Source organism: Pteropus alecto, unplaced genomic scaffold, assembly GCF_000325575.1.
Source record: "Pteropus alecto unplaced genomic scaffold, ASM32557v1 scaffold101, whole genome shotgun sequence".
Lineage (NCBI taxonomy): Eukaryota > Metazoa > Chordata > Mammalia > Chiroptera > Pteropodidae > Pteropus > Pteropus alecto.
The window spans coordinates 17,775,442-17,790,343 of record NW_006432945.1 but is presented as its reverse complement, the minus strand read 5'-3'; the positions used below and the strand labels follow the sequence as shown (position 1 = coordinate 17,790,343).

Genomic DNA, 14,902 nt, shown 5'->3' with positions numbered 1-14,902 from the left:
AATCACGTTAAATATAGCTTTATTGGAACAAATTAAATTCCTCCAATCGAAAGACGTAGAGTGGCTGAATGGATTGAAAAAAACAAAAAGACCCAGCCCCTTCCTCTCCTGCCCCACATCAGGCCCCCAGCGATGCAGTCAAGGCAAATAACTTAACACTGAACCCAGGAAGGAACGAGCATGTTGCCTTTGAAAGCAAGCGCTCACAGTGTGGATGGCACATTTTAATTTTCCAAGTCCAGAGGATGGTAACTAAATTGATAAAGGGGTCTAGTTACCAACTGTATCGGTCGATTCGATAAATATTTGCTTAGCGCCAGAATAAGTACTGTGACTTACCCCGTGTTAAGAGAACAGCTGGCTGAACTGTGGAAAATCCCCCCGTTAAATTAAATTTGGACAGGTCCTGATCGCTAGCTGTCTCAAAGAGTCATTGAACAGAAAACAGAGTGGTAGTACTCAATGAGGACTGTCATGGGTCAGTCAGAACAGGAGATGCGAACGTAAGTAAGAAAGAGCTCCCTAGTGACCAGAACTTCGTGGAGTAACAGAAAGTGTGACTCGTGAAACGACAACGGCCCTGTCACTGCTTGCCGTCAACGCCTGAGGCGCATGCGCGAGGGTGCGATGAGGAGAGCTCCTTCGTTTGGTGGATCAGACTCGACGAGAGGCCCTCTTGGTTTCCTTCCAGCTCAAAGACCTGCGCCTATAATTCCTCCTGGACTGTGACAGAGAACCCAAAGCCCAGGTGTTCTATGCAAGTATTTTTAAATATACAAAGGTATAAAGTTAAAAGCGTCATCTCCGATAGTTCCATCAGCCAAATGCGATAATAAATAGCAGTTTGAAATGTTTCTTGTTGTAGTTACAGCCTGTTTTCTGTGCTCATAAGTTATGAACATTAACTAAACATCGCTTTCGTTAAAAATTTTCTTAACATAAATGCATTAAAATTTTATTAACAAAATGATCCGAAGTGATTAAAATCCTTCAGCTTGTGACAAGCGAATTAGCCATGTTACTGATTTCCCGAAATACCTGTCATACTTCCCCAGTCAGTGTCAATGATTGGGTTGAAAGGTTTCAGCATCAGGCATCAAAACGTACTGCAAATCAGTCCTGTGGGTGCCCTAAACCCCATCGGATTAGACACAGTTTTTTTTAAACCCAATTTTTTTAACCCAGATTGGAGGAGTCATGGGAAAGGATTATAAATGAATCACTTCAGCAAGCTATAAAAGTCTTTACACTCCTGTGGAATGACCTTGTCTTCAAGAAGACAGAGGGAGAAATTTATCTTCGCTCATCGAGGAGCTGAACTTAAACTCGAGTTTCCTTCTTTCCAAAGGTTGGTCTCTTACCTTTGCCTTCACATACATATTGCTTTGTGGGAATAGTCAATAATATATTTTATCTGACTATAGACATATGGTATAGTATTCTTACTGTTTAGCTATGTTAGCGAGTACAAAGAAAAAGTAGGGAGGTTTAGAAATTAACTTACTCAAATACGATTCTCAAGGCATTTATCAGTTGTCGGCTGAGTCTCAAATCTTACTAGGTGCGTATCACTCAGCAAAATGAGGCAGACAGAATAATAAATAATAAAAAGATTGCGAAATGCAGTAATGGAGACCAATACAAGGCATGGCGTGGTCACCCCCAGCATGCGCCCAACCATGTCTGAGAAGCTCAGGGAAAGTTTCACACAGGAGGTGACCCGTAGAAAGGAAGGATGTTACTACAGCGGAACCGGCATCTGACGAGAATGGCGAATTCAGTACTTAGAGGCAGGCAGGGTCCAGGTGGTCACTCAGGGTGGTGGTCCAACAAGGCGGAGGCTTAATTTGCATGTGTGTCAACCTTAATGGTTACAATATGGTGTCTTTAACTGCATCTGCGCTGCCCGTCCTTGAGATTGAAGCCTTGAGGCCAAGGACTGAGTCACATTCTTTGTGGCCTCTGCAAAAGGCACAGTACCAAGTCTGCAGTTGGGGACATCAGTGTCGAACAAATAAGTAAATGGGTAAATGAACAAGTGAATAAGCGATGAGGCTCAGAGATACTTAGTATTGATACTTAAAATAATGATTTCAGTTTTTTCCTCTTAAACCATTTTCAATACATGCGTTTTATTTTTCTAATTTTTTATTGCAATATAAGTGGCATGTGACACTGTAATTTTAGGTATATGGCGTATTAATTGATATTGTTATATATTTCTACTTTCTCTGGTCTTATTTTCTCCTACCAAGGAACTGCTACCCCGCGGCTCCCGCAAAGTCTCTCTGGCAAACGTCACTATGGCCACTGCCTTGGCACATCTAATGGCCCCGGGTCGATCCACACCTCACTGAATTCAGCACTGTGAGACGGCCCGTGGTTTTTCTCATAGTCTGTTATCTCACTTCTGCCAACACTCATCTCCCCTGTCTGGAAAGTCGCGCGTGCACACGCACACGCACGCGCACACCATCCACCCTTCTGGTCTCTCACCTAGCTAATTCCTATTCGTTCACCCCCTTAAGTTTCAGCATGTGTGTCACTTCCTCCGGCAGGACAGGCGGGCATCCCTTCCCCAGACTGCCTGCCTGTACCACACACAGTAGATGGTAATATTGTATTTATCGCATAGCCTGGGAATTACAGGTTGTGTTTCTTTCTCTGATTATATAGAGCACGTTTTTATGAAATCGATCCATTTCTGTATGTTTTTGTGTCCCTTATACCTATCATAGCCCTTGACAGCTAGTCAACATATTGGTGTAATCACTGTTGATAAGAATAATTAAAACAGGGCGGCAAGCTCTAGGTCCTTGTGACAAAGTAGTGTTTTATTCCAACGGAATGAGTGGTAGTGACAGAGCTTTGCACTGCTGTCGCCCAGCTGAGACATCATGGCCAAGAAGAGGATTGCCGTGATCGGAGCTGGAATTAGTGGCCTGGCTGCCATTAAGTGCTGCTTAGATGAAGACCTGGAGCCCACCTGCTTTGAATGGAATGACGATATTGGCGGTCTCTGGAAATTTCAAGTAAGTTTGCCTTTTATTTGATCTTAAGCAGGTAACTTTTTAAAATACTTGTAACAATCTGGATGACGGCTTTCCCAAACAGGACATACGGTGTACCACATTTGAAGACTAAATTAATTATCTTAATCTTGCTCGCGTTACTGACTGGGGAAATATGTAAATATATGTCCATTGCAGATTTAGGTATGAAATTTATAGGACTCCATTCTTGGTAGCTGAGAGTCCATGTGACCATGGCAAATATTAGAAAGGGACAGTAGTTGAAGATTCTTTCAACTGATGAGAGTATTGTCCCCAAGGTTAGGGATGTCACCAATGTTTTCCGCCCGACATAGCATGAGTACAGGGTGGTTAGGGTAAAGTTTCTCTTTCATGGTTTGCGTTTTTGTGTTATGAATACGCAATTCTATCCCAAGGTCTTGAAGAAATTCTGTGTTTTCTTTCAGAACCATTATTGCTTTACCTTTAAGGTTTGAGTCTATAATCTAAGTTTAATGACTCTTTGTATATAGTAAGATATAGGGATCAAAATTAACTTTTTTCTCATCAGATACCCCGTGGATACAGCACTATTTATTGTAAACATCATCCTTTCTTCCATTGAATTAAAATGGTGTCTTTTTTTTTTAATTCGTGACTGTTCGTGTGTAAATTTATTTTTTAACTCTTCACTGGCCTATTTTTCTATCCATGTACCACTATCTTAATTACTCTTTTTTTATGGTAAAGTTGAGTGTTTTTGTTCTTTTTAAGGACTGTCTTAATTAGATGTTAACGTTAATGTTATGGCACCTGTTTATATTTCTAGTGTTTGTCACTCCTTCTTGTGTCTGCATACTTCCATTCAGTTCATTCCCACTGAGCCCGAAGAACCTCTTTTCACGTTTCTAGAAATGCTGAATTGCTGGCAACAAATTCTCTCAGCTTCTGTTTGTCTGAATAAGTGTCCATTTGACTTTCAGTTTCGAAGGGTATTTTCACTGGATACAAGAACCTAGGTCAACATATTTTTATCTCAGCATTTATTTTAAACATATCCTTCCATCGTTTCTGACTTCCATTATTTCTGTTGAGAACTCAGCTGTAAGCCCTATTGTTCACTCCATGTCACCTTTTTCTCTAGAAGAGATGGGACTGAGGGAGAAAATATTCATTGAGAAAAAAAAAGGCAGGGTACTGCTTTATTATACCTGCAACTATTTTTCTTCTTTCAAATATTTTATTTTTGATTTTCTTGGTATTGCAAGATTTATTTTATTAAGAAAGGTTTTCTCCTGCAGAAAAATACTTTGGAGAGAAGGCCCAGTATCTACAAATCTGTGACGACCAACACTTCCAAGGAAATGATGTGCTTCAGTGACTTCCCGTTCCCCGAACACTACCCCAACTACATACACAACTCCAGGTTCATGGAGTACTTCAAGATGTACGCCGAACACTTCGGCATCCTGAAGTACATCCGTTTTAAGGTAAGATACAAATGAAATATTACACGTGCATGTGTGCATGTATGTGCAGACACACTCATGTGTGCACACCCCAGAGCTCCACTTGACATTTCCTAGTGTGATCACAGGAAAAGACCATTAGTGAGCGTCTGCCCTAGAAAACCATCACTTATAGTGAAGTGACATTTTGAAGATCACACGCGAGGTTGGAGAGTTTTGCTGGTTATGATGATGCTTTGATGTAGCATGGTAAGGGTCCTCTCTTTTTGCCTTAAATTCAAAGTGTGGAAGGATTTATAGTCATGGTGGTCGTGACTGAGCCAAATCATACAGAACCAGGGTCATGAAAAGGACACGGGAAAGATTCAGATCTGTGCAGTTCCTACCACCTACCTACAGCCACCGCCGTCAACATGCACATAAAACCCCGCCCAACGGTCATGGCGTGGCATGAACTCGTCTCTGGAACTCCGAAGTCAAGCCCAGGGCAGTGGGCCTGGCCCATGCTGCCGCGTGAAAGCCACAAGGAATACTATTTTCTTTCATTAGGACATCTTCCTGGAAGGAGACTATTATTCCTGTGGCGTCAGTCACTTCTTTGTGTTTTCACAGTTAAATCTCAACTATTTCTATTTCTATGGAAAATTGGTTTTCTAATGAACTACCCATTATATCTTGAAAATTCCTGTCTCGGTCCATTTGGGATGCTCTAATAAAATACCACAGATGCGGGGGGTGCTTCTAAACAGGAATTTGTTTCTCACAGTTCTGGAGGCTGGAAGTCTGAGACCGGGGTGCCAGCGTGGTTGGGTGGGGGTTCACAGCCAGTGGCTTCTCTGTCTGTCCTCACCGGATGGAAGGGGCTAGGGAGCTCTGTGGGCTCTTTTATAAGGGAGGGGCTCCACCTTCAAGTCCTAATCACCTCCCAAAGTCACCACCTACTAATACTGTCACCCTTGGGAATTAGGATTTCAGCACATGAATTCTGGGGACACAGACATTGAGACCATAACATGCACCTGCAGCAAAGTCATGACGGGAGTACCCAGGAGAGGGGGGCTGGATGGGGTGAACGCCTCAGTTGAGGTGTATTGTGCAGGTCTGTGGGTTCTGGGGGAGGAGGAATTAAACCCAATGATTGTGTATGATTTGTGCTTGTGCCCTTGTTCTCAGACCAAGGTACAGAGCGTGAGGAAACGTCCAGATTTTTCTCTCAGTGGACAATGGGATGTGGTCGTGGAGGCAGACGAGAAACAGGAGACCCTGGTATTCGATGGGGTCTTGGTCTGCAGTGGCCATCACACGGACCCCTACCTCCCGCTCCACTGCTTCCCAGGTGCGTCACTCGCATCTGTTTGGTAGCAAAGGACTTGCCAGAGAGCTTACTGAGCAAAATAACTGAGCATCACGACCAGAATTAATGAAATGTTTCTGGGGTTCATTCACTAAGATGCACTAACTGCCCAACCCTGAAACACACGAGCAAGAGAAGGCAACCACTCCTATTTTTTATTTACTATCGTTTCATATAGCTTCTAATAAATTTTTTTAAAAAAATAGCTCCCACTTAAATGGTATTAGTTTTATGCCAACTCATTTGATCTCACTCCCCTCCAGAGAAAATGAAATTAAAAAATTCAGGGACGAATGACAAGCAAAACCAGCAAAAAGTTAGCAAAATCCACAGACTTAGGAATCCGATTGTCTGTAATATGAAGACGAGTATGGGGTTAGAGCTGAAAGTAACTCTCATTTATCATGTATTTTCACTGATTTGTTTAAAAAAAAAAAAATCCAGCTTACTGCCGCCTTTGAATTCTGTGTGGTAAAACAGTGCCCATTTAAATTATTACTTTAAGAAGCGGATACTCCCCGCTAAGGAAACGCTGTCTGTCCCTTTCCTGCGACTCCACTTGCCCTCCCTTTTCCATCCGTCATCGGGAGTCAGTCGAGGAATATGTGATGTCTCAGTGTCCTTCTATGTCGCCTAAAAAGCCATCACAAGACTCTGTGGGGCTGAGGCGAACTGAGGCTAAAGGAGTCCCGAACGGAAGCCAAAGAACCTAAACTTGGATTTTGCTCCTCCAACTTGCTAGCTGAGCGAAGTACGACACATACCGAACTCTTCTGTGTCTGTGCACCCACACAGCCTTCTGTAAAATGAAAGCACTTGACCTTCCGAATGTTAAAATGCAATATGTTCTGAAAATTATGATACAATTATGATATGACTCATATTGTTTAGTAACCGTTACATACCTGTCAGCTTCATTTGGACTCACTTCCTTGCTCAGACCCTCCCTGTGTAGAGAGACGGGTCTATCTGGATGGGTTTTGTGGGGGAAATGCGGGTGCGTGGCAGACGCGAAGTGAGGGCTCAGCAAAGCCAGGGGCGCCTGAGGCCGTCAGGCACTTGGAAGGCAGAAGAGGTGTCAAATTGATGAAGAAAGGCCCTGTCCCTCCACAGGGAACGGCAAAGCAATGGGCCCCCCACCGGTGTCCTGCTTCACCGTTCTGCTTCAGACTGCACAGAACAGTGGAATGAAACTAGATCACCACGAAAGTGGTGGGAAACTTTCGCCCTGAATAGGCCCAAGGCAGATCGACCAGTCATGACCTCATTGGGTCACTAATCTGTATTTGGAACCCACAGGTAGTGATTTCGAGTTTACTCCCTCTCTCCTTGAGTTATGGGGACTATAAACTTAACTTTTTTAGGGCACAGGGTGACATTGAATTTATGGATGCAGACTCACAGTCTCGCCTTTTCAGGGGATGCAGAACACGGCCTTCCCTGTTGAGTCGGCCATGCGACAAGGACTCGCATAACAAGAAATTCTCTTCTCCCGCCACAGGCATCGAGAAGTTCAAAGGCTGTTACTTCCACAGTCGGGAGTATAAAAGTCCCGAGGCCTTTTCAGGAAAGAGAATCATCGTGGTTGGCATCGGGAACTCTGGAGTGGACATTGCAATGGAGCTCGGCCATGTCGCAAAGCAGGTCTGCTTGCTAGGAAACCACGGCTTGCGCTAACAGAAGCCTCTGCGTGTGTGGGTGCCATCCACAGTGTGGGTTTGCTCTGGGAGGGACTGGGAAAGAAAGTGAAACCCAATTCATGGGGACCAGACGTGCAAATTAGACGCCTCACATTTACAGTGTAAGCTAATCATAACTAACTGAGCTAATGAAATAAAACATTAGCTAAAACAAAATGTTAGATAATGAATCTGGCTTTTCGTGCTATCACAGTGGCTCCTGGCTCCTGAATAGACTCCAGATGGTGGTCAAGACAAGGGACTGGGCTTCCGTGGGTGACCAGTGGCTTTTGGTGGTAGAATCCAAGACCAGGAAAAAGAGGAGAATCGATAAAGATGATGAATATGTGATAAAGATGATCTATAGTGACGGAGGAAGATAGGAGGAAATCAATTCTGTTTTAGGCATGTTTCATTTCATACAAAAGCAAGTTATCCAAGAACTTCATTTATGACTGATTATTCCGCATTCCTTCTCTCATTGAAAACTTACCAATACTCTGAGTTTAGGAGAAAATAAGATACCTTTTGAATTCAAGGTGATTAACTGCATTTAATAAAGTCTTAATTAATGGAAAACCCAACCTACTGAGATATTCAGATATCTCAATGTTTACTTATTTATTTTTATTTATTATTATTTATCTTAAGTTTTTAGGAGAAATTATTAACAAGCCACTTACTAAGAGTTTAGTTATTTAAAAATTCAGTGAGCATTTTAAGAGGTAAATGCATGGTCACCAGCCTCCATCTAATCTATCTTTCAATTTAAGATTCGATCAACAAGAATTAAGGTGTGACCTCATCACCTCGATATTACCAAAAGCACCAAAATCAAACAAATAATTCATTATCATTTCAAATTGCATCAGAATACAGAAAAGTTTACAAATATATTACAGAAGGATTTGAAAGTGATTCTGGCTGCATTCTATTAAGCAAGATACTGGTCCTGAATAATTTGATTCATTTATATTTTCAACATACATTTTTATTTTGATGTAAACGATACAGTAGAATTATGTAGCAGTTAAGAGAATTCACTCACTTCTAAACTCAAACTCTTATTTACACAGGAAGCTCAGCTACGTCAACGTCCAGGAATTTCTTTTTTAATAGTAATTCAGAAACGTACAGACTAAGTAATGAAATGTTTTTCATTCAGAAATTTGGTGTCACAGAGCAGCCTTTTCCTGAAAATCAGTAGACAGATCTGGTAAAACACTAAATATCGACCACTGGACAGTGTTTTACCTCTTATTTCACGGTGGCCAGCATTCTCGAAACTGGGTAACGGGTAAAGGCGAGTAAAAGTAACGCGATGGCCACTGTCCTCTCTGCCTCACGGGCGTGCCCGTCTCCCGCAGGTGTTCCTCAGCACCAGACGAGGGGTGTGGATTTTTCACCGCGTTTGGGACAACGGGTATCCCATGGATAGTATCTTCTTGACGCGGTTCAAATACTACCTCAGGAAGACAGCAGCGATAACACTGATGGACAAGCAGCTGGAGGCGATACTAACCACGAGATTCGACCACACGCATTACGGCCTGCAGCCCCGACACAGGTAGTAAGCGGGATGGCTCTGCGTCATTACGCGCATGCGCGCCATAAAACGATTCCGCTTCCACCAGCTGACGTTTATCGTGGTCGACTTCAGACATCTCTTCATAGAAACACACATTATAACACATCTGTGATATATGTTTGTTTTTATTTTTCTTTACACCTACAGCACCTGGGCTTCCTAGGTGGTCTCCCATCCAAGTACTAACCAGGCCTGACCCTGCTTAGCTTCCGAGATCAGACGGGATTGGGCTCATTCAGGGTGGCGTGGCCGTAGACTGTAATATATGTTTTTGCACGTAAACATGACTTTGTTTTCTGATGCCATTTTTCACTCTGTTATTCATTCGGCAATCATTTAATGTTGATTGTTAATGTGCCACACGCAAAAATAAATAATATGCTTCGCCTCCCTTTGACCAGACTTTAAGTCTAGAGGAGGGAGCTGGACATGAAAACAGATTAGAGCGAGGAAATTACAGAATGCAAGAAGCACATGAGTTTTCAAGATAAAACGTTAAGACTTCAAAACACATAGGGCTGAGGTAGCCGCTAAGGCACGGAGGGCACAAAATTTCTCTCCTCTATTATTAGAGGCAGAAAGTTGGATAAGCACAGATTTAGGGAGAAACACAAATTGTCAGCTTTAGGCCCTTTGCACATGTATGACTTTCTTCTAGTATATTTGTTTATGTGGGGTTTTTTTTATATCTATGTAGACCTTCAAATCAGGCTCCAATTTTCGGTGATGATCTGCCAAATCACATAATTTCTGGAAGAGTCCAAGTGAGGTCCAACGTGAAGGAGTTCACGGAAACGGATGCCATTTTTGACGACGGCAGCACAGAGGAGAATATCGATGTTGTCATCTTTGCTACAGGGTACAGCTTCTCTTTTCCTTTCCTCGACGGTCTGATCAATGTCACTAATAACGAAGTGTCCCTGTACAAACTTATGTTCCCCCCCAACCTGGAGAAGCCAACGCTGGCTGTCATCGGCCTCGTCCAGACCGTGGGCATCGTGCTGACGATAGCAGAACTCCAGTCTCGCTGGGCTACACGAGTGTTCAAAGGTACGTGAATCAGCGCTGCAGAAAGACCCAACGGTTCAGGTCACGTTACTCCTGCACCGAGCTCTCTCCTTTCGACACCATACGATTCCTTGGAATCCTGACCAACCCCAAACTGTCTGTTCTAGGGCTGAGCCAGTTGCCCCCAGTAAAGATAATGACAGCAGAGATCACCGAGAGGATGAAGGCGATAGAGAAACGGTAAATAAATAACGGGCAGCAGCTAGCTGGGGACTCTCGAAGGGATCATGGAATTCCTTTTCTGGGGTCAAAATCCGTGCTTCATCTCACACGACGATGTGAGTCTGCCCCTCCATCTCCTATGTTGTTATGTGACACAAGACCAAGCCCAGGTCTCGGTTATGCGACACGTTGCCATACATTTATTCTCTTTAAATCCTATGAAATCTGAATTTCCAGCAGCTAGCTGGGGACTCTCGAAGGGATCATGGAATTCCTTTTCTGGGGTCGAAATCCGTGCCTCATCTCACACGACGATGTGAGTCTGCCCCTCCATCTCCTATGTTGTTATGTGACACAAGACCAAGCCCAGGTCTCGGTTATGCGACACGTTGCCATACATGTATTCTCTTTAAATCCTATGAAATCTGAAGTCTCGGTCATTATCGATATTTCCTCCAGGGTCTCGGTGGGATCCAGGAAATGTATGTGATCCCCGAAAATGTGGGGATCATCTCTGCACTTCACCACATCACACTCCTTGCTGACACGCTCGTGTCTAGAGGGCGCTCTGTAGGTTTGGGGGGTTTGGCTTTCCTTCCGTGAGGAGGGTGAGACTCCAGCTCGGGGCCCAGTGCTCCCGGCTCCCCGCTCTGAAATCTTGCCATGGGCCCTAGAACCTTTCACGCCACACTTCTATTCACGCACGGTGTGAAGTCCCTCCCTCCCCATTCTTGCCTTCAAAGATATTTATCATATCCTCTTCCATGAGCCTAGAATTTAAGGAAATAATAGCTACAAGTGGAGATGTTTTGCAAGGAAGATGATTTTCAATCATGTAACAAAAAATGTCTGAGACAAGGAAACACGAAAGGCCGGACCACTTGGATAGAACAGGGGGAGAGAGCAACATAGACAGAAAATACGCAAATGAATATCTCAATTACTTCGCCACAGGTTTCAGGATTCTAAATACTCTAATGTGCATGCATGCGTTTTCGAGTAAAGAAACGAAATGCATTCCCATGAACCCACTCAACTTTATAATTAGTTCTACGAAAGCTACAGAAAACCAATGGTTGAGGAAGCATTCAAGGGCCATTCCTACCAACATTCGGAAGGAAAAGAGGCGAAACATTTCTAATTCATTCACTAAAAATTGATGTTGCGCAGGTTATGGCGGGCGCACTGGCCAGCACGTCCAGCGGGACAATGGAGAGAGGGTCGCTTTAGCCTCCTAGCCCTGTTTCTCCCCCTCTAAACTGGGTAGACATAAAGCTCTCTAGGTTTCGGACGACACTCAGCTCTGCCCTTCCCCCCGCTCCAGGTCCGTGAAGAAAATCAACGACAACATCCAAGTGAATTACATTGAGTACATGGACGAAATCGCCACCCAGGTGGGTGTGAAGCCCAATCTGCTGGTCCTCTTTCTCTCGGACCCGAAGCTGGCCATGGAGATTCTCTTTGGCCCATGCACCCCATACCAGTACCGGCTGCAGGGGCCAGGGAAGTGGGAAGGGGCCCGGAAGGCCATCCTCCCCCAGCGAGAGCGAATCATCAAGCCCCTGAAGACGAGAATCACTAGTGAGGACCATCGCCCGCCCTCACTGTTCTCCTGGATGAAGATGGCACCAGTCGGCCTGGCATTTCTGGTTGCTGGCTCGGTGTACTTGGCACATTTGTACTCTTTGCTGTGGTGAATGGAAATAGATGAATGAACATTGAGTAGAAAAAGCATGTAAGTTTCTACTCATCCTGGATCGTTATATTGTAGAATTATTAAGCCGGTAACATATGTTCAAAGTTATTTAGTACAAGTATAACTGCTACAGAAAATGTTATCTGGATACACTTGATAGATTTCTTTCGCTACAGAAAATGTTATCTAGATACACTTGATAGATTTCTTTCTTTAAAAATACGTATATGTCATACTTCTAGTTGTAACATGAATGCAAATGCACAACAAAAGCTCATCAGGAAGAGGTGTCCTGTCTTAGCCGTAAGAATTTGCTGGCAACATAAAGTAAACCAAAATTGTTTTCACGAAGCCAGACTTTCCTTGAAGGGATTTATAAATAAAATTATACTTTATCATTGATTTTATTTTCAAGGTTATCTTTTCTTCCTCTGAGTAATTCTATCAAATTCTCATCCAGAATGAAAAAACTTACTTTTTATACTGCTTTTTGTTTGTTTGTGTTTAATGCTGACGTTTACAGCACAGACATGAAAAATCACAGGGAAAAATATTTTAGGCTTTAGTTTACTGGACACTAAATATGGTTTTCTTTTAAGTTCATCTGAAAACAACCCCTTTATTTTGAAGAAACAAGTAAAGAAAAGAGTGCAATGTATCTCAGACCTTTCGATAAAGTTTCACCATTTAGAAATAAGCAATTATATTATATAAACAGCTACATTATATTAAGACAAGTCTAGATCCGTGCCTCCCCATAAACTGGAGAGATGTGATTTGGGGGTGCCAGCAGGGTTCTCGGTCCCCAGATGCCTTCTCCTCCCACTAACCGACTTTGTGAGGTCCTCCCCGCACTCACAAAGCCCGTTAGTTAGCCGTTCTTCCTGTGTCCCTGATAACAGAATTCTCTGCTGCGTCCCTGTCCTGTCGAGGTCAGATCCCAAGTTAGAGCCTGACCTTTGACACAAAGCTACCAAGACGGCCTAAGCAACAGAAGTCTCCCGGAACCCACGTACTGTGCCTCGAAGCTTACCCAAGGCACACCTGGGAAATCGCCCAAAAAAATACTTTTCGTCTTCTTTAAAGTCTCTGTACTTTCACTTCTTAGAGAATTCTGTGGATTTCTGAATCCCAAGGGTTACAGTTCTGAAGGTGTCCCTCAGAAACATTCATTTCGATGATGCTGTTTCGTGAAAGCTAAAGACCAAAAACTTGTTGAACTGACTCTAGAAATAAAAGTTTTCCCGGAGATGAGGCTGTGATTCCATGTCCTCGAGCACCTTTTCCGGTCCAAGGCATTTACCGTGCGCATCCTGGGACCGGCTGTGGGATGCTCTGCGTCTGACACCGCAGGGTGAGGAGGCTGCTCCAGGTACCAGAGGAGCCAAGGCTAGATGCAGACCCCAAAATCTATCAGACGCCACTAGGGAGCCCCACGTGGTGACACCCAGTCAGCTGTGCTCACTGCCAAGAATGGGTCCTTCTGCGAGGCTTGAAAAGGCAACACCCAGCAGGGAGCTGCACCCAGTGAAAGCTGAACAAATACTTGTGAGGGAAGACCTCCCACCAGGCCTGGAGAGAGGTACCTATGAGGAGCGTTTGTAAGCTTAGAGTTTTTGACAGCTGGTTTTCCTGAACTTGGAAGCAGTCTATTTCAAAATAATGATACTTACAAATGTGGAACACTTTGAAACGTGAACTAATTACACTACATAATTACATAACGTCCTTTAGACACCAGGAATCGGGAGCATCTCTTGTGTGTGAGGTGGAGATGGGCGTGTGTAGCCGGCTGGCCCAGGGCGCCACCTGAGTTGGGAGAAAGAACCAGGAACGGCCAGCAGTAGATCTGTGGTTTGAATCACACAGCTGCACTGTCACCATTCCCAAAGCCTTGAAGGAAACCCAGTGGGTCAGTAACCAGTTTGCTGCTCGTAAACGCCACCTCGGAGACAGGGAGTCACAGGCCCGCAGTGTTCCCAGCTTGTTGGAATTCAAGTGGGCATTACAATGGGTGGCTCATACCTCAGTGCCCCTGCTGGGTACAGTTCAGAGCATGAATAGGTCCTTATAGTCTCTGAAAACCCCTCCCTTCGCTGCAGTAGGCGGGCGTTCTATTTAATTAGCAGACAAAGCCAGTCGAAGCATAAACCTACTCAGAATCCCCAAGAAGCACCGCTGTTTCAACACTGTGCTAGAGGTATTTTCCACTTAATGCAATTTCGCTCATTCTCTTATTTATTCGTCAGTACAACAAACACTTCCTGAGCTCCAGGCACCGGGGATCTAGCAGGAAACAAGACAGCCGAAGTGCCTGCCTTAGCCCACAGCCTACGGGGAGACGGGCATGAAACAGGCAGATAAACATAATGGCCGGGAAGAAAAAGAAAGGAAGAAACGGAATAGAAAGTGTTTCTGATGCATATAAAGACCCGAACAATTTTTCCACAAAATTGGAACATACCATACCTACTTTGTTGTATTTATTTCGGTAACCCACCAATTGTTGGAATTTAGTTTGTTTCAACATAATAAAAACAACTGACCAGAAATGAATGGCCTATGAGATAGTAGATAAGAAAGACTGTAAATAACTGAAAAGCCTAATGGCTGAGAAATGCGTCCACGATGCAAGTGTCACTGTCGCTGCCACGCCATCAGTTTGCTCTCAGCCTGTCACCGCACGTCACTCCGATCATTCCCGCGGAGTAACTGTGGGTTCCCCCGCAGCTTCTGCCATTGCCACGCAGGAAGGAATTCCATATCTACTGTTCTTGGCACCGGGAACCAAGAAAGAACGACTGAGCAGGAAATGCCATCCGGCCGCCTCCTTAAACAGACAGATCCCGTCCCGACCACAAGATGAACCTTCCTT

At 44.0% G+C, this 14,902-nt stretch overlaps 1 protein-coding gene and 1 pseudogene across 1 annotated transcript; one reads left to right on the top strand and one right to left on the bottom strand.

The window, feature by feature from the left end:
* Positions 1–2,897: 2,897 nt before the first annotated feature.
* Positions 2,898–12,028, top strand: LOC102897341 (dimethylaniline monooxygenase [N-oxide-forming] 5). The gene is made up of 8 exons (XM_006907931.1): positions 2,898–3,032; positions 4,313–4,501; positions 5,654–5,816; positions 7,336–7,478; positions 8,881–9,080; positions 9,799–10,151; positions 10,277–10,349; positions 11,656–12,028. The coding sequence occupies exons 1-8, from the start codon at positions 2,898–2,900 to the stop codon at positions 12,026–12,028; spliced, it is 1,629 nt and encodes a 542-aa protein (XP_006907993.1).
* On the bottom strand, positions 9,240–9,358 carry LOC112476562 (annotated as a pseudogene).
* Positions 12,029–14,902: the final 2,874 nt, after the last annotated feature.